The sequence below is a fragment of the Ursus arctos genome, unplaced genomic scaffold (genome assembly GCF_023065955.2).
Source record: "Ursus arctos isolate Adak ecotype North America unplaced genomic scaffold, UrsArc2.0 scaffold_15, whole genome shotgun sequence".
Lineage (NCBI taxonomy): Eukaryota > Metazoa > Chordata > Mammalia > Carnivora > Ursidae > Ursus > Ursus arctos.
Genome location: NW_026622819.1, coordinates 41364758 through 41384688, shown reverse-complemented (window position 1 = coordinate 41384688; position 19931 = coordinate 41364758). Strand labels below are relative to the sequence as shown.

The 19931-nt window shown below is 47.3% G+C and overlaps 1 protein-coding gene across 1 annotated transcript in view; it reads left to right on the top strand.

Moving 5' to 3' along the window:
- Positions 1-19931, top strand: part of CCDC69 (coiled-coil domain containing 69) — a 43919-nt gene that overhangs the window by 11332 nt on the left and 12656 nt on the right. The window contains exons 3-5 of the mRNA XM_057312392.1: positions 8018-8087; positions 10553-10659; positions 11162-11249. Of these exons, the coding sequence (XP_057168375.1) occupies positions 8018-8087; positions 10553-10659; positions 11162-11249 (265 nt within the window). The remainder of the gene's footprint in view (positions 1-8017; positions 8088-10552; positions 10660-11161; positions 11250-19931) is intronic.

Sequence of the window (19931 nt, the reverse complement as noted above, 5' to 3'; positions counted from 1 at the left end):
AGAAGAGGAAACAGAAGCCCAGAGAGGGTCGGGTACTATCCCAAGGTCACACAGCAAGTGGCAAGCCGGGATTTTGACTCTAGACCCCCACTGGGGAGTTTGCCATTGGGGTGGGGAGACCGGTGGGTGTCTGGCATATTATCTGTGCCCTCAGCATATCTCTTCCTCTGCCCCAGCCACTGACCTCATTTTCTGTCCCACTGCTTCAGGGTCTCGGGCTGACCCAAATGCCGAGGTGGTGCTGAGTGCTTTTGCCAGCTCCAGGCCCTCGAAGTTGACCAGAACCGCGGACACCCTGGGAAGCTGGAAGGGGACGGGAAAACGTGGGTTCTGGGGAGAAAGACAAGGAATATTGTGCACTGGAAAGCCTTTCTCTAGGCCTCACCTCTCCGTCTGTGCACGAGGCCGGCCCGTGCTCAGGGCCTCCCTCAGGGGCTCCCCCACGGTCTGCCACGGCCCGGCTGGGAGGTGCTGAAGAGGGAAGTGGTCCTGTCCTCCTCTGAGATGTCATTCCTCAGTCGATCAGATAGCAGCCCTAGAGGCCACATCCGCCCCTGACTGTGGCGCTGGGTGGGGGTGGGGGGCATCGCTGGTGTTCTGAGAAGGGCCGCGCCCCCCAGCACAGCCCAGTGGTGCCGGCTGGCCCTCCCACCGTGAGGCCACACGGATCTCATAGCCACGCGGATCTTTCCCCGGGCAGGCAGTGGGCGATGCCCACGCCACACTCCGTAGTATGAATGAGATGAACTGAATCTTGAGGGTCCTTGGCACGGTGAAAATGCAGTCAAATTCAGGCATTACTTGGCCAGAATCCTTCTGTCCGTCCGTCGTGGAGCTAGGCCAGCGGAGCCCGGTGTTCGGCGCTCTTCCGTTGGAACCTCTGTGATTTGGGTGTGAACGCTCCGATTTCTCAACAGCCCTGAACATTGAGGCCCTGCCTTTCCTCCCCCTTCTGGAGGGGCCCTTTGGGCCTCCACCCCCACCTCCTTCCTGCCTCTACCGTCAGCCAATAGGCTCTGCCCGTGGTGGTTAAGATTCTGAAACTACTAGTACGGGGCCCCACCCGTGCCGAGTCCAGACACCGGAAAGGCAGCTCTGATACTGCAGAGGGGTGTGACCTGAGTCCTGGGAGGCCCAGAATCAGTGTCCCCTACACTTCGGCTACTGGGACCAATCTGGTGTATGCAGAAAGGAAAGGAAACGGAAGGGCCTCCAGGCGCCACCTTGCATCTGGATTCTCATTAGGGCGCTGCTCCCCTGCTGTCTGGCCTCTGACAAGTGTTGTCCATTCCACCTCTGGGCCTCAGTTTCTCCATCTGGAAATAGGAGGTGGGGATTGGAATAAACTGTCTCCAGGGGCCCTTCCAACCCTGCCTGCTGGGTCCCAGGAAGCATTCCTGAGCCAGAACGGGTATGACAGAACTCTGTGGCCAAGGGAAGCCAGGGAACAGGAAAGGAACTAGGTAACTTTTTTTTTTCTAAGATTGTATTTATTTATTATTTGAGAGAGAGAGAGATTCAGAGAATGAATAGGAGGAGGGGCAGAGGGAGAAGCACTCTCCCCACAGAGCAGGGAGCCCCACATGAGGCTCGATCCTAGGACCCCGGGATCATGACCTGAGCCAAAGGCAGATGCTTAACCAACTGAGCCACTTAGGTGCTCAGGAGCTAGGTGACTCTTAAGGGTCCTTTGATTACTAAATTCTCTAAGTGAAGCAGGAATAATGAGGACACAAATGATACCACTCGATCAGAAATACACAAAGCCCAAAGGCCGGAGGAAGGCATGGAGTGATGGCCCTACAGCGAGGTGAGACCAAGTGTGGTCAGGAAAGGCTGAGCCATCCTCAGGGCTGCTCTTGGCTCCCATCCTAGCGGGAGCCCCAGCATAAGGAAGAGCTGAGCACCTTCCGTCTGGGCTGCTTCTGCCTTACTCGCCCTTGCCTGATACGGCTCACAATTGAGGGAAATTGAGGAGTCTGCCCCAAAGGCTTTAGTACAGGACTACAGAAATTCACCCCATGGGGCGCCTGGGTGACTCAATCGTTAAGCATTGGCCTTCAGCCCAGGGCATGATCCCAGGGTCCTGGGATCGAGCCCCGCATCAGGCTCCCTGCTCCACTGGGAGCCTGTTTCTTCCTCTCCCACTCCCTCTGCTTGTGTTCCCTCTCCCGCTGTCTCTCTCTCTCTCTGTCAAATAAATAAATAAATAACCTTAAAAAAAAAAAAGAAAGAAATTCACCTTCAACCTGGGGAGTACTCAACAGAGCCCTCCAAGACCGTGTTCATGCTGGTGGCTTTCACAGACCTCCTGCACTTTAGGCTTACCAGAGGGCTTAACTTGCTGAACATCAAAGATACTTTATAGAATTATAGACTGTGGGAGTTGAAGGTCCTCTGTGATCCCTCCTGCGGAATGAAGTTTGCCTCTTCTTGCATGCTACCAGTGACAGAGAACTCACTACCACCACCAAGCCCCCACCTCTAGTAAGGCAGCTTATCTCTGGGACAGTTCTGAAATTCTTCTTCATGTTGAACTGAAACTTCATAAAACTTCTGGTCTTTAGACACAAGCCTGCCCTCGAAGGCTGTGGGCCACACACTAGCAGCTACTTCATGACAGTCCTGCGGGGGTTTGAAGGCAGTGGCCAGGTGTTCTTGCCTGTTCTTGAGGCTGACCAACTGTTGTTAACAGTACCTCCTATAATTTGGTTTGGGGTCTCCTTCGTGTCATCTCCTTTTGGTACCTTTTAGTTTGTCAATTTACCCTTCAAAATGCAAGCACGTTCTAGGGGGTCTCACTGGACCCGATGTGAGCTCATCGGGCTTCTGTCCTCCCTGCGGACAGTGTCCACAGGTCTGGCCACTGTCCTCCCACCAAACCCGGACTCTGCGCCTGTATTTGGAAGCCACATCCTGCCGCAGACCAGGCTTGTTTCAGGTTGAACCCAAAGTGGGGCTCCGGCCTGCTTGACAGCAAGGAGCTGGGCCCCAGAACTGTGTGTGCTACCAAGACACAAGGGCCCACTTTCCAGCCTCCATGGTAGAAGAGCTGTCCCGGAGTTCAGAAGAACTGAACAGAACACCTGTCCCAATCCTGACGCGTGGCAGATTGAAAAACTAAGGCCCAGCGGAGGCAAGGGGCTTGCCTCAAGTCTCATAGGAAAGCTGGAATCCAGGTCTCCTGGTGTCTCCCCCAGTCCTGGGTTCTCCCTACATCCTGCGCTGCCAGCTGCGCCCCTCGCTCTCTTCTCCCAGTTTCTGTTGACTCAGGAAACCCCACTGACCCTGCTATCCCTCTTCCAGAGCTCAATCCGGATGCCCCACCCCAGCCCTGGGTCCCCGCTCTGCTTTTGGAAGGGGAAATTCTTGTGTCCCCCTCCCAGCTCCCGTCCTCTGTCCCTGCAGCGTGAGCTCTGCTCCGTGGCCTCTGAGGAGGGGCTGCAACAGCCCCAACCTGGGGATTTTCCACGTAGTAGTTGCTTGTCGGTTCCTACTCAGCTCTGGGCTACGTGTCCTCAGGCTTTTGTGAGCATCAGAACCACCTGCAGGGATTGGCAGACTGGGGCTTCCAGGCACACCTACCACCCTCGGATTCTGTGGGTCTAGAACTGGGCCTGGGGGCTGTGTTAAGCAAGCATTCCAGGTGGTTCTAATACAGGAAACCCGAGACCACCTTCCTAGAAATAGTGCTCTGCGCATCATAACAGATGCTGGGACAAATCCAAAGCAGGTTTCAAACATGGTCCCTGTCCTCAAGGAGCCCCTTGGCCTAGCTGGAGAAACCCAGGTAACCAGCTAGGTACTCACATGGGTGTCCGAACAGGCACTGGGGCACAGAGCTGCCAGGGGCCAACTCAGCGCTGCGGGGAGACGGAGGGGAAACGTGACGTGAGCTCAGCCTGGAAGCTGGAGGACCTGCGGAGGGTGTGTCATGCTGGGACAAGCGCCTGGGGATGGTCTTGAACACGGGGATGCACCTGTTGGGGCCAGGATTGGGTTGGGCCTAGCCAATCTGCCAACTGTTTTTTAAAAAGTGATACTATTCCACGTTGGCAAGGTTGCCGCAAAGCTGGCCTTCTCGTGTGCCCATAGTGGGTGCGTTCGTCGGTAGACTCTTTCTGGAGGGTAGAGCCAGTAGCTTCGGGTGCATAAAAAAATCGTATAAATCAGTAAGTGATTAGTGAAAGCATAATTTGGAAACAAAGAAATGGAAATAATCGAAGTATTCATGCAGATTGTTAAATGACTGAATGCATTCACGAGGATGAAATATTTGAGTCGTTAAAATTAATATATCTACAGAGTATTTAATGCCACGTAGTAAATGCTTGTAACGTATTTGAAGAAGTAAAACATAGGGAAGTATGTGTAACGTTCCAATAAGGAATAAGTAGATGTATTATTACTGCTACTATAATTGGAGGAAGAGGGTTACAAATATTTATTAAGGAAACAGAGGAAGAGGAGGATGCTTGCCTGAGGACAGAAAGCGATGAGTCTTTTTTTTTTTTAAGTTTATTTATTTATTTATTTGACAGAGTGAGAGAGCACAAGCAGGGGGAGCAGCAGGCAGAGGGAGAGGGAGAAGCAGACGTCCCCTGCTGAGCAGGGACACACCACCCCCCCCCCCCCCCATTGCAGGGCTTGATCCCAGGATCCTGGGATCGTGACCTGAGCCGAAGGCAGACGCTTAACCGACTGAGACACCCTGGCGCCCCGGTGATAAGTCTAGCATGTCACTGGAGGCCGCGATCCTGGGAGTGGTTTTGTCAGGATCTGGGGACTCGAGCGCAGGGTCCTGTCCTGCCTGTGGTCTGGAAGCTGTTCGTGGAGGAGAGTTTTTCACCTTTCTGTGGTGGTTGTTTGGCAGAAGACAGTTTTTCATGAGCTTCATGATCTTACGCAGGGCCGGTCTGAGGGAGAGCTGCCACAGCCCTGCGGGCCTTTGTCCTTGCCCTGCTTTTCAAGCAGGAAGTAGTCAACTCAGGCAATGTTTGAGCTCTCAGAATATGCCAGACATTATAGGTGCATTATCCCATCTGATCCTTAAACAATCTCATGAGGAAACCAAGGCTTGGAGAGGCCATGCAGTCACACAGCATAAGCTTTAAGATTTGAATCCGGGTCTGGGTAATTCTAGAATCCCAGAGTTCTGTTTTGGTGTTTTGGTGTTTTTTTTTTTTTTTAAGATTTTATGTATGTATGTATGTATGTATGTATTTTAGAGATAGAGACTGGCAGGGTGGAGGGGCAGAGGGAGCGAAGCAGACTCCATGCTGAGCCCGGAGCCTGACGAGGGGCTTGATCCCACAACCCTGAGATCATGACCTGAGCTGAAACCAAGAGCTGGACACTAACTGACTGAGCCAGCCAGGCGCCCCTAGAATCCTGGCGTTCCTAAGCCACACTGCTCCAGTCTCTAATGTGCTGAGACCTGGTTCTACTGTTGAGTTTGCCATCAAGGCACAGTGTGACCGTGTCTTACCTCCCTGGGTTTCCTCGCTGTAATTACCTTGCCTGTGAGTGCTACTGAGAGGAGCCGAGGTCAGAGCTCAGAGTTGGAACACCACGGGAACCCACTAAGACCTTCTCGACTCTACTCTTAGCGAAGGAGGGAGCAGGAGCCCAGAGGAGGGAAGGGATGTGTCCAGGTTTGTAGCAGGGCCGGGACTGGAACTCAGGAATTCTCAGTCCCACAAAAACATCCCCAGATGAGCATAACCAGTGGTGGCAATGGGGATGAGACAACCATTGATCTCCCTCCTTCCTACAGCCCAGGGTAGAGAGGCTGGCTCCTGTCACTTCCCCAGATTCTTGCTTTGACAGCTTCCCTGCTTGTGCCTGGGCCGGGCCTCCCCTCTCCCCTGGGCAGGGAGAGCCGAGTCTTCGCGGGGTGGAAGAACTCAGTTGTCAGGCATGCCCAGCCACTGAGGGCCGGGGAGAGGCGCCATGTCTTGTTCAGTTTGCCAGGGGCTCACGCTGCCCCAGGCTCTGTCTGTGGGGCAGGAGCAGAAGGTTGTAGAGGCCCTCCCTTGACCTACCTTTCTTCCCCAACCAGAAGTATGCTTTCTAGCAGCATCTCAATCATTCCTGAGTTCAGGAAATTGTTAATAATTTGATGCCATAATTTACTTTTAAAATCTGTGACCATAGTAAAAAGTACAGTTAATCGAACATTTTTATAGCCTTTCCATAGGCTGACATTATTTAAGTGTCTCTCTCTTTTTTCTTTTTTTTTTTTCTTTTTTTAGAGAGGGTGAGAGGGAGGAGGGGCAGAGGGAGAGAGAGGATCTTAAGCAGACTCCACACCCAGCGTGGAGCCGGACGCAGGCTCCATCTCACCACCCTGAGATCATGACCTGAGCTGAAATCAAGAGTCAGATGCTTAACTGGCTGAGCCGTCCAGACACACCTCTTAAGCGTTTCTTAAAATGGGATCTAAATTTTTTTTCATTTTTTTAAGAGCATCTTTTTTTTCAAAGGGGTAGTTGACATATAGACATTATATTAGTTTCGGGTATACAGCAATGATTCAGTGTTTGCACATATTGTGAAATGATCACCACAATAAGTCTAGTTACATCCAAGAACATCTTAAAAAGTTACAGAATGGCTTAATTTATTTTTTCTACCACCAGATTCTGGTCCAGTGGCTTCTGCCAGGCCTTGGCTGACTTCCCACCTATCTGGGGTGAAATGAGAAAATTAAAGGTGTAAGTGTGTGTAAAACATTGAGTAAGGATGTCAGTTCCCCTTTCCTGGAAGAAGTGTCTTGAGCTTTCCTTACTATATTTTGGAAGGTTATAATATCCTCTATTTTATGAAATGATAGTGTTAGCCTGAAAATAATTTTTTCAGCATCCTTGCTTGTCAACCCATATCAACTCTCCTATTAGAAGATATTATTTACGAAACTTGAAAATCTGGGAGCCACTGACACTGCTTCGGGATTCAGCCTTTGGCATCTGTTCCCTCCTTTGATCAGATTCAACCAACACTGGCCAAGTATGGCTCAAATCCTTGACTCTGCCAATTATTCACTAATCTACCTTGATTGAGTCCTAACCTCACTCAGCCTCAGCCTCCTCTTCTGTAAATTCGGGATATTCAGATTTCCCAGGATCGTTCTGAAGATTAGCTAGGGTAGTGTAGATAAGACGTCATAGTGCCCAGCACACCCTGAGTGCGGCGTCTTACCCCATCTGTCCAGGTAAGTACCACTGCCTCCTTATCACTGGTGAAACACCCCCTCTAACAAAGAATAAGCCTGGTAAAACCATGGCTTGATGATGACGACTTCTTCTTTTTCTCCTCCTCCTCCGCCTCCTCCTTCTTCTTCTAGAATTTATTTATTTATTTGAGAGAGATGGAGAGCGCAAGCAGGCGGAAGAGCCGAGGGGGAGGGAGAGGGTCAAGCAGACTCTGCACTGAGCATGGAGCCCAACACAGACCCTGAGATCATGACCCCAGCCGAAACCAAGAGTCAGATGTTTAACCAACTGAGCCACCCAGGCGCCCCCCCAGGGCTCGGACTTCTGATGTTTTGCCCTGAATACAGGGAACTTGGAAGGAAGTTGTGGTGACCATAGGGTACCTGAGAGGAAAGGGTAATTGTCTCTGAACTAGCAGTTGGGAAGTTTCAGCCATAACCAGGGAGAGGGTAATAGCAAAAGGTCTGGCCAAGAGCTGGAAGAAGGAAAGGTGGGCAGGGAGGGCCTCATGGATGGTGGCACAAACCACAAGAATCTAAGGAGAGGTCAACCAGCATCAAACTCCCCACTGAGGGTTTCCCTGGCGATGATGAGAAACGCTGCTCTGGGAACCCCTTCCCCACAGAGCGAGTGCTGCCTTTGGCTAGTGAGGGAGGCAGCCTAAGTAACTGGATCCAGAGCCAGGTCTGGCATAACTGGACGTCAGTCGTGTCTGGGCTTTGGAAGGATCCTACTAGAGCACCCATCCTCACATTGACCTCCTACCCTCTACCTTCACCTCATTGTTGTCTCATTTCTTCCAGAGGCGCCAAAAACCAGATCAGCCACCCAGACCAGAGCCACAGGAACTAGGTCCCCTCAATGGGGACACAGGTAAGTAGCCAGCCCTATAAATGCCCTCCCCACCATCCATGATGTTTCCTACTTTATAATCAACAAAGCTGATATAGCTATTTAATTATCTCATGAGACCTTAGGTAGGTTTCATTAATAGGAGTATCATATCTAAAATCAGGGAGGTGATTCTCCTGACCTGTACTTGACTGTCCCTGGCTACTGATGCCATGCCTGGAGTGCTGAGTTTATTTCTGGAAAGTACATTTTCAGGGGAATCCAGAAAAATTGGAGGAAGTGCAGTAGAGACAGATCAGGCTGGTGAGGAATCTGGAAACCAAGTCCTGTAAGGAACAGTTAAAGGAGCAGAAGATATTCTCCCTGGAAAGAAGATGTTGCAATAAAACACAACAGTTCTCTCCAAGTGTCTGAAGTGCCCTCATAGAGAAGAAAGATAAGCCTTGTTCAGTGTGACCCAGAGGTCAGCACAAGGGCCTCAAGGTGGCAGAAACAGGCAGGCAGAATTCAGTTCAATCTCAAAGGATTTTTTGTGTGATTGTTGGTTTAAAACCATCAGAGCTACCTAGTACTGAAATGAGCTCTCCATCTCTGAAAGTGTTCCGTTACAGACTGGAGACTGGCAGGGCCATTGTAGACGACGTTTAGGTACCAGATAAGCAATTGGACCAGAACTCAGAGGTCCCGTAATCTGCCTGTGCACGGAATTACCTGGGGGAACTTCAAAGATACACATTCTGGGGCCCCACCGTGCAAGAGTCTCTGGGAACGGGGCCGAAGACCCGGTGTTGGTAGTTGATGTATCTTTTCTAAAAGCTTCTCCCTGGTCTGGGCTAGTCCGGGTACTGGTCTTGTGGACCATCGTTTGGGACTTTGAGCCAAGTGGTTTGGGAGAGTCTGGGGTTCTCTGAACTGGACCACTGCCGTCCCCCAGGACCCAGGGCACTGACTCACTCCCCCCAGCCCCCGTCCTGACAGGCAGCCCAGGGCAGGCGTCCTGGCTAGCAGCCCCACTCCTCGCCTTTCTCCTCATGCCCTTTGCTAAGCCTGTCTGTAGCGCTCTGTAATAATAATACCAGCAATAATAATGCCAACTACACCAGCAACGCCAGCCCCTCTAGTGCTTGTCAGGAGCAGTGATGACTCTCCAGAGAGCATTCAGTCACAGGAAAGCATATCCACGGAGCTGTCTCTAAATGCCCGGCACGGCGCTTACGGCTTCATGTGCGTCAGCAGGCAGAGTAAGGGGGCAGTTAGGAGGGCTCGCCATGGGATCAGACTGTGCAAGTTCATAGCCCTTCCCCCGACTGTGATCCTGGGCCCGTGGCGTAACTTCGCTGTCCCTCAGTTTCCTCATCTGTGAAGTGGGGATAAGCATAGTACCCATCACACTGGGTTGTTGTGAGGACTGTGCATTCCCCGTGAGGCACCTGGAACAGGGCTGACATGTTCCCGGGCACGGTCAGCTCTCAGTCCTCCTTACCTCGCTGGTATTATTTCTGTCACCGTCGTTTCCTGATTGAGTCATCTCCATAGCCCTGTGATCTGGGTATTATTATTATCCCGATTTCCCATATTGGGTAACTGAGGCACGGAGAGGGCGGGTCATGCCTTAGGTCCCACCCAGAGCCTGTTGGACTCAGAGTGGCATGGGCAGGGCCTGTTTCGGGGTTTCCTAAGCAGGGGCCAGACTTCCCGTGTGTGTCTCCTTCCCACTCACAGCAGCCCCTCTGCCTCCAGCTGGGGGGGAGGATGCTAAAGGTCAGGGGTCACACAGTCAGACACAGGCCCCAGCAGATAAAGCAGGTGGCAAATGGCAGAGCCACGTCCTGGAGGAAGTGGGAGACAGCTGTGCGTTGGCTTCAGCTCCTGGCTGGCCCGAAGGTACACGCTGCCAGTTCTGTGGCTTCGTCAAGAAAACTTGTTAATCTGTATATGAAGTAAAACTTGCCCAGTTATTAAATCTCAGCAACTTTTTTTTTACTTTTTTTTTTTTTTTAAGATTTTATTTGTTTATTTGAGAGAGAGAGAGAGAAAGCATGAGCGGGGCTGGGGGGCAAGGAGAAGCAGACTCCCTGCTGAGCAAGGAGCCCGATACGGGACTTGATCCCAGGACTCTGGGATCATGACCTGAGCTGAAGGCAGATGCTTAACTGACTGAGCCACCCAGGCGCCCCCCTTTTTTTCACCTTAGCTATTAGAGCAAATAGCACCACCTGTATGGGCTGAGTCCATCCTGTGAGCTACCAGCTTTGCTGTAGATCGTAGGGGGCAGAATGAGACCACTGGCTCCTAAGTGGTCTAAGGAGCGTCTCCAAAGCCGGAGCGATGTGAGGGGCTGCTGCCGGAGGTTGATCTCCTGACTGAAACCATTCTTGAGGTGGAGACTGGACTTCTCACCCCTTGACCCTGGCCTCCCACATCCTCTCCGCCAGGCCCTGGCCTCCCCTCTGCTCTGTGTGAATTTTGTGCTTCCTCGCCTGTAGCCACAGCTGTCCAGCTCTGTGCATCCGAGGAAGCTGAGCAGTGCCATAAGGAGATAACCAGAATTCTCCAGCAACACGAAGAGGACAGGAAGAAATGGGCAGAACAGGTAAGTCAGGGGACACACAGCCCTTCTCTTTTCCTGCTCAGCTAACCTTGCTCAACGCCAGAATGAGGACCACCTTTCAATTTTGGTGTTGTTTCTCTTACTCCTTTACCAAGAAGGAAGTCCTTCATCTTTTGAATGAATATTTGTAACTGCTTGCATGTAATTCATTATATTCATTGTATGCAGTGAAAGATCAGAAAACACTAACACAGTAGAAAGACTTCCTGCCTGGAGCGGGCATCAGGATTTGAAGACTTCTACAGCCCTTCCACCTAGACAAGTCTCTGGGAGCCCCCTTCTAAGATCTAAAGAAGGCAGAGTCATTCACACCTGCTGTGATTTGTGCCCACTCTGAGCTCAGGTCGTTCCCGTCACTCAGGCGATGGGGTGGGATTCTGATCACGAACCTCTGCAAGGCTCCAGGGTTTGGTGTTTGAGCAAGTGAGGCTGAGCTGCACTGACACTGCCCAATATCATACTGCTGGCCACCTCCCGCCCCCAGGTGGAGAAGGAGAGGGAGCTAGAGCTTCGAGAGAAACTGGATGAACAGCGAAGAGTCCTGGAGGGAGAGCATGAGGAGACCCTGCAAGGTAAGGATGGAGATGCTTCGCTAGCAAGGGTGTGGAAGCGTCCTTCTTTTGTCCCCACCTCGCAGTTCATAGGAGGACTCCCACTGGCCCCCACTTCCTGCCTCTGGCCCCTCCCTCCTACCACTGGCCCCTCCCCCTGCCTCTGGCCCCTCCCTCCTACCACTGGCCCCGCCCCCTGCCTCTGGCTGCCCCCTCCTGCTTCTTATTTATTTATTTATTTATTTGTTTATTTTTTTTTTTTATTGATTTTTTATTATATTATGTTAGTCACCATATAGTACATCCCCGGTTTCCGATGTAAGGCTCGATGATTCATTAGTTGTGTATAACACCCAGTGCACCATGCAATATGTGCCCTCCTTACTACCCATCACCAGTCTATCCCATTCCCCCACCCCCCTCCCCTCTGAAGTCCTCAGTTTGTTTCTCATAGTCCATAGTCTCTCATGTTTCATTCCCCCTTCTGATTACCCCCCCTTTCTTTATCCCTTTCTTCCCCTACCGATCATCCTAGTTCTTATGTTCCATAGATGAGAGAAATCATATGATAGTTGTCTTTCTCTGCTTGACTTATTTCACTTAGCATTATCTCCTCCAGTGCTGTCCATGTTGTAGCAAATGTTGAGAACTCGTTCTTTCTGATAGCTGAGTAATATTCCATTGTATATATGGACCACAACTTCTTAATCCAGTCATCTGTTGAAGGGCATCTCGGCTCCTTCCATGATTTAGCTATTGCAGACATTGCTGCTATGAACATTGGGGTGCATATGGCCCTTCTCTTCACTACGTCTGTATCTTTGGGGTAAATACCCAGTAGTGCAATGGCTGGATCATAGGGTAGTTCAATTTTTAACTTTTTAAGGGACCTCCACACTGTTTTCCAGAGTGGCTGTACCAACTTGCATTCCCACCAACAATGTAGGAGGGATCCCCTTTCTCCACATCCTCTCCAACAATTGCTGTTTCTTGCCTTGTCTATTTTTGCCATTCTAACTGGCGTAAGGTGGTATCTCAGTGTGGTTTTGATTTGAATTTCCTTGATGGCTAATGATTTTGAACATTTTTTCATGTGTCTGTTAGCCATTTGTATGTCTTCATTGGAAAAGTGTCTGTTCATATCTTCTGCCCATTTTTTGATTTGTTTATTTGTTTCTCGTGTATTGAGTTTGAGAAGTTCTTTGTAGATCTTGGATACCAGTCCTTTATCTGTAGTGTCATTTGCAAATATCTTCTCCCTTTCCGTGGGCTGCCTCTTAGTTTTTCTGACTGTTTCCTTGGATGTGCAGAAACTTTTAATCTTGATGAAGTCCCATAAGTTCATTTTATCTTTTGTTTCTCTTGCCTTTGGGGATGTGTCATGAAAAAGGTTGCTTTGGCCGATGTCGTAGAGGTTGTTGCCTATGTTCTCCTCTAGAATTTTGATGGATTCCTGTCTCACATCGAGGTCTTTCATCCATTTGGAGTTTATTTTTGTGTATGGTGTGAGATAGTGGTCAAGTTTCATTCTTTTGCATGTAGCTGTCCAATTTTCCCAGCACCATTTATTGAAGAGACTGTCTTTTTCCCACCGGATGTTTTTTCCTGCTTTATCAAATATTAGTTGCCCAAAGAGCCGAGGGTCCATTTCTGGGCTCTCTATTCTGTTCCATTGGTCTATGTGTCTGTTTTTGTGCCAGTACCATGCTGTCTTTGTGATCACAGCTTTGTAGTACAGCTCGAAATCCAGCATTGTGATGCCCCCAGCTTTGTTTTTCCTTTTCAACAGTTCCTTGGAGATTCGGGGCCTTTTCTGTTTCCATACAAATTTAAGGACTGTTTGTTCCAGTTCTTTGAAAAATGTCCTCGGTATTTTGATCGGGATAGCATTGAAAGTGTAGATTGCTCTGGGTAGCATGGACATTTTAACTATGTTAATTCTTCCGATCCATGAGCATGGAATATCTTTCCATCTTTTTATGTCTTCCTCAATGTCTTTCAAGAGTGATTTATAGTTTCTAGAATATAGGTCCTTTACGTCTCTGGTTAAGTTAATTCCAAGGTAACGTATGGTTTTTGGTGCTATTGTAAATGGGATGGATTCCCTAATTTCTCTTTCTTCGGTCTCGTTATTCGTGTATAGAAATGCAACTGATTTCTGAGCATTGATTTTGTATCCCGCCACGTTACTGAATTGCTCTATAACTTCTAATAGTTTGGGAGTGGATTCTTTTGGGTTTTCCATATAGAGTATCATGTCATCTGCAAAGAGAGACATTTTGACTTCTTCTTTGCCAATTTGAATACCTTTGATCCCTTTTTGTCGTCTGATTGCTGTTGCAAGGACTTCTAGTACTACGTTGAATAATAGTGGCGAGAGTGGGCATCCTTGTCGAGTTCCTGATCTTAAGGGAAAGGCTTCCAGCTTTTCCCCATTGAGAATAATATTTGCAGTAGGCTTTTCATAGATGGCTTTTATGAGATTGAGAAATGTACCTTCTATTCCTACACTCTGAAGGGTTTTAATCAGGAAAGGATGCTGTATTTTGTCAAATGCTTTTTCGGCATCGATTGAGAGGATCATATGGTTCCTGAGTCTTTTCTTGTTGATATGATGTATCACGCTGATTGATTTGCGAATATTGAACCACGCTTGCATCCCAGGTATGAATCCCACTTGATCGTGATGGATAATCCTTTTAATGTACTGTTGGATTCTATTAGCAAGTATCTTGTTGAGGATTTTGGTGTCCATATTCATTAGGGAAATCGGTCTGTAATTCTCCTTTTTGATGGGGTCTTTGCCTGGTTTGGGGATCAAGGTAATATTGGCCTCATAGAATGAGTTTGGTAGCTTTCCTTCTGTTTCTATTTTTTGAAATAGCTTTAGGAGAATAGGTATTATTTCTTCTTTTAATGTTTGGTAGAATTCCCCAGGAAAACCGTCCGGGCCTGGAGTTTTGTTATTTGGAAGGTTGTTTATCACTGACTCAATTTCTTCGTAATTAATTGGCCTGTTTAAGAAATCAATTTCTTCTGGTTTCAATCTTGATAGTTTATAGGTTTCCAGGAAGGATTCCATCTCTTCCAGATCGCTTAGTTTATTGGCATATAGCTGTTGATAAAAATTTCTAATAATCCTTCCAATTTCAATGGTGCTTGTCGTGACCTCTCCTTTTTCATTCATAATTTTAATAATCTGGGTCCTTTCTCTTTTCTTTTGGATAAGTCTTGCCAGTGGTCTGTCAATTTTATTGATTCTCTCCAAGAACCAGCTTCTAGTCCTGTTGATCTGCTCTACTGTACTTCTGGTTTCTGCTTGATTGATTTCAGCTCTAATTTTGGTCAACTGCTTCCTCGTGCGTGGATTAGGCCTGTCCCTCTGTTGCTGTTCCAGCTTCTTGAGGTGAGAATATAAAAACTGCATTTTAGATTTTTCTATTCTTTTGAGTGAGGCTTGGATGGCTATGTATTTCCCCCTTAGGACTGCCTTTGCAGTATCCCATAGGTTTTGAACTGTTGTATTTTCATTCTCATTGGTCTCCATAAATTGTTTAATTTGATTTTTGATTTCCTGGTTTATCGAGTCATTCCTGAGCAGGATGGTTCTTAGTCTCCAAGTGTTTGAGTTTCTTCCAAATTTTTCCTTGTGGTTGAGTTCCAATTTCAGAGCGTTGTGGTCTGAGAATATGCAGGGGATAATTTTAATCTTTTGGTATCGGTTGAGACCTGTTTTGTGTCCCAGAACATGGTCTATTCTTGAGAATGTTCCATGGGCATTAGAATAGAATGAGTATTCTTTGGTTCTGGGGTGTAGTGTTCTATATATATCTATGAGGTCCAACTCGTCGAGTATGGCATTCAAAGCCTTTGATTCTTTGCTTAGTTTTTGCCAGGGTGTTCTGTCTATTTCTGATAGTGGAGTGTTGAGGTCCCCTACTATTAATGTATTTTTATTTATATGTCTCTTTATTCTGGTTAAGAGTTGGCTTGTGTATCTTGCTGCTCCCCTGTTGGGGGCATATATATTTATAATTGTCATATCCACTTGTTGAATACTTCCCTTAAGAATAATATAGTGCCCTTCTGCATCTCTAACTATAGTCTGTAGTTTAAAATCCAATTTATCTGATATGAGAATTGCTACCCCAGCTTTCTTTTGAGGTCCATTTGCGTGAAAGATGGTACTCCATCCCCTTACTCTCAGTCTGAATGCATCTTTGGGTTTGAAATGAGTCTCTTGTAGACAGCAAATGGATGGGTCATTTCTTTTTATCCAATCTGCAACCCTGTGGCGTTTTATGGGATGGTTCAAACCATTTACATTAAGACTGATTACTGAGAGATATGATTTTAATGTTGCCATGTTGCCAGTAAAGTCTTTGTTTGTATTGGCTGTGACTTTCTGTTCTGTATCACTCTTGGGGCCTTTTTACTTTTATAGAACCCCCCGTAATATCTCCTGTAGGGCTGGTTTCGTGGTTACAAAATTGGTTAGTGACTGGCGATTCTGAAATGTCTTTATTTCTCCATCAATTCTGAATGACAGCCTTGCTGGATAAAGGATCCTTGGCTGCATGTTTTTCTCTGAAAGAGCTTTAAATATGCTCCCCCAACCCTTTCTCTCATTCCAGGTCTGTGTAGACAGGTCTGACGTAATTCTGATGCTTTTGCCTTGGTACGTGAGAAATTTCTTTGCCCTGGCCGCTTTCAATACTGTATCCTTGCATCTAATATTCGCGAATTGCACTATGACGTGACATGGCGTAGGTTTGTCGTGGTTGAGCTTGGGAGGGGTCCTCTCTGCCTCTTGGACACGAATGTTTGTTTCCCTTGCTAGATTAGGGAAGTTTTCAGCTACAATTTGTTCAAATATCTCTTCTAGACCTTTTGCCCCCTCCTGCTTCTGATCCACAAATAGTTGGCTGCTTTAGGGCGGGAGTCTTCGGGGTCCTTGGACTTGTCCTTTTGGACATGACTTTAAAACTGACACCATGCTTTGTGTAACCTTAGTTGAGAGGGTTTTTTCCCCCTTTCCACTTAAAAGCAATTCATATTCCTTAAAGGAAATTTGAAAAATCTAGACAAATAGGAGAATTTTTAAATATCCATATTCCTTCCCTACAACAATGACAGCTTTCTGGGCACCTGGGTGGCTCAGTCGGTTAAGCGGCTGCCTTCAGCTCAGGTCATGACCCCAGGGTCCTGGGATCAAGCCCCGTACCCAGCTCCCTGCTCAGCCAGGAGCCTGCTTCTCCCTCTGCCTCCTCCCCTGCTTGTGCTCTCTCTCTCTCTCTCTGTATCAAATAAACAAAAGCTTAAAAACAAAAACAATGAAAGCTTTTACAATTTATAGTTAGGTTATTTTTTTCAAATAACTTTTTTCCCTTTGATATGGTGACCATCATAAAAAATTAGAATCTATGGGTTAAACAAAATGATCTTATAGCATCGTTGTTAGGACCTCAGGCTCTGCAGCCACAGTCCCTGGGTTTGGATCCCAGCTTCACCTCTTCCTCTTACTGGCTGTGTAACCTTGAAGAATTGGGTTGACTTCATGTATAGGGTCTTTATGAGAATTAAATGATTTGATGTACAGATACATAAAATTTAGAACGGTGCCTAATATTTCACAAGATACTTAGCAAGCAATTATTAGTACTTATTATTTTCTTATTGAGAGAATTAAAGTTGTGTAATTCCACCCAGAACTAGTCACTGTTACCCCTTTGATATAGATCCCTTACATTCTGTGTGTGTGTGTGTGTGTGTGTGTGTGTGTGTGTGCGCGCCTCCCTGGGATATTCATCTATACACATAAACACACAGACTTTGGGGGAGGAGATAAATTGTTCTCACTCTGAATTCTATTAACATCTTGTCATTCAACTTCCGTAACGTAAGTTTTAGTAATTACACAGCATTCCAATGTCAGCCCTTGTTCATGTAACTGAGGCCCAGTGGTTAGGCGTGTAGGTGATCTCAAACTTCTGCCAGTGTTTATAATAGCAATGATACTTACACAGTGAACCGTTTTGTAAAATCTTGGCCACATTCATGATTTTATCTTTAGAATAACCTTCAGTAGAGTTGGTGTGACAAGATTTATGTATTTTTTTTCTGAAAATACACGTAAGACCATTACCATTAGTGACATTTCATACATTCAGGGTGTCCTGCAACCGCCACCCCATCCCGTTCCAGTACACGCTCATCACCCTGAGAGGAAGTCCCATCCCCACCATGCAGTCACTCCCTGCCCCTCCCCAACCTCCTAGCCCCTGGCAGCCACCAGCCCACTCTCGGGCCATGGTTCCGTCCATTGTGGACACTCAGTAATGGAATCATGCCATCTGTGACCCCACGTCTGGCTTCTTCACCAGCATGAGGTTTGCAGGGCGCATCCTTGCTTCACTGTACGTTTGCACTGTTGCTGTTTTTCTCTCCCATTTTAAAAGCTGCTCCATTCCTTTTTATGGCTGAACCCTATTCCATTATCACTGGCATGGACACACCACACTTTGTTACCCGTTCGTTAGTTGATGAACACCTGGGCTGCCTCCACCCTATGGCGACCGCGAACAGTGCCGCTCTACGAGCACCTGCTCGTCCGCCCACTTCCGGTTCCCCCACATGCACACCCAGCAGTAGCATTGTGGGGATCATACGGCCGAAAGGTCGGCCACAGCAGCTGCGCCTCTCTGCATCCCCAGCAGCGACGCCCAAGGGTTCCAATCGCACCACATCCCCGCCAACACTTCTCATTTTCCATTGTTGTTGTTGTTGCCATTGTTGCCATCCTGTGAAGTTGGAGGGGTATCTCATGGTGGTTTTGATTCGCATTTCCCTAATGCCTAATTGTGCTGAGCATCTTTTCATGTGCTTTTTGGCCATTTGTATATCTTCTTTGGAGAAGCTTATGTAGATTTTTAATGTTATTGAAACAGACCTAGAAAATGTTATACCAGTGTTTCCTTTAATCATTGGTACTTGCATGATCTTTTCTGAGAACTATCTTTTAAAATTACAGGTAGGATTACTTTTTTAAAGATAGATAGATAGTGGGGCGCCTGGGTGGCACAGTCGTTAAGCGGCTGCCTTGGGCTCAGGGCGTGATCCAGGTGTTCTGGGATCGAGCCCCACATCAGGCCCCTCCGCTGGGAGCCTGCTTCTTCCTCTCCCACCCCCCCCCCTGCTTGTGTTCCCTCTCTCGCTGGTTGTCTCTCTCTATCAAATAAATAAATAAAATCTTTAAAAAAAGATAGGTAGATAGATAGATAGATAGATAGATAGATAGATAGATTTGAGAGAGACAGCACAAGCAGGGGGAGGAGCAAGAAGGAGGGAGAGGGAAGGGGAAAGAATCTCAAGGAGACTCCTTGCGGAGCCCAACCAGGGCTCAATCTCATGACCCTGAGATCACGCCCTGAGCCGAAACCAAGAGTCAGATCCTTAACTCACTGAGCCACCCAGGCGCCCCCAGTTAGGATTATTTTAGATGTAAAATTTTAGATCCTGTTCTTTTCATTTAACATTGTTTCCAACATGTTTCCAAATAATTATGCTGCTTGTAAATGTTAGGTTAGACCATGGCATACATGGTTTTCCTTATATCCTGTGAGTCTAGACTTCCAGATTTTAACTGCTGTAAATAACACTGCACTAAACGTCTTTTGCATAAAGATGTGCCCACATTTCGCGATATGTCCTTAGATTCCCAGAAATGGAATAACTAGAACAGAGGTCTGAACAATTTTAAGATTCTTGAAACATATTGCAACATTAGCACAAAATGTTTTGGAATGGATTTGAAGCCCTCGCCCTGGGAATTTGAAGAGCTGTGTTTTAATTCTAACGTGCTGTGCAATGTTGGGCCTGTCACTCAACCTCAGCTCACTTTCTATAATTCTAGAATCTACCTTGACTCTCAGGTCACTTTCCATATCTCTAAAATCTACCTTCCACTTGTCAGGAGGCTCTTATAGGAAAACAGCTCTGTTCTCCTTGCATTGTTTTGATACTATTTTTAGGATTATAACTATATTGATAAGAAAATTTTCCTGTTGTAAAAACCCCAGAGGAGAAGGGACAGCCTATCTTGAGTTCTTCCCACCACTCAGAATTCCTTCATACTTATTTCTAAATCACTTGGCTTATATTAGGTGATACGTAAGTGTGTGTTAAATGAATGAATAAAAGCATAGTGGGAAGGAAAATATAAGATGTTATGTGTTTGGGGGACGGTACATAGATAACTGGGAGAAGCTAGGGGTGGTTTTTCACCTTTGATGACCCTTTGCTGTCTTTTATTTTCTCTTTTTGTTTTTATTTTTTAAATGATCATAAAAGTTGACTTTTTTGGTGTATAGTTCCATAAATTCTAACACAGGTGTACATTCACATAGTCATCACCCTAATCTGATACAAAACAGTTCCACTCCCCCCAAATTCTCTCAGGTATCCTTCCTTTTTTTTTTTTTAAGATTTTATTTTATTTCATTAGAAAGAGAAAGAAAGCACACGAGCAGGAGAAGGGACAGAGGGAGAGGAAGAGAGAGAAACCCAAGTAGATTCCACACTGAGCGAGAAGCCTGATGGGGCTCGATCCCACAAGGCCAAGGTCATGACCCCAGCGGAAAACAAGGGCCAGACGCTTAAGCGACTGAGCCACCCAGGCGCCCCTCAGGCTATATCCTTCTGTAC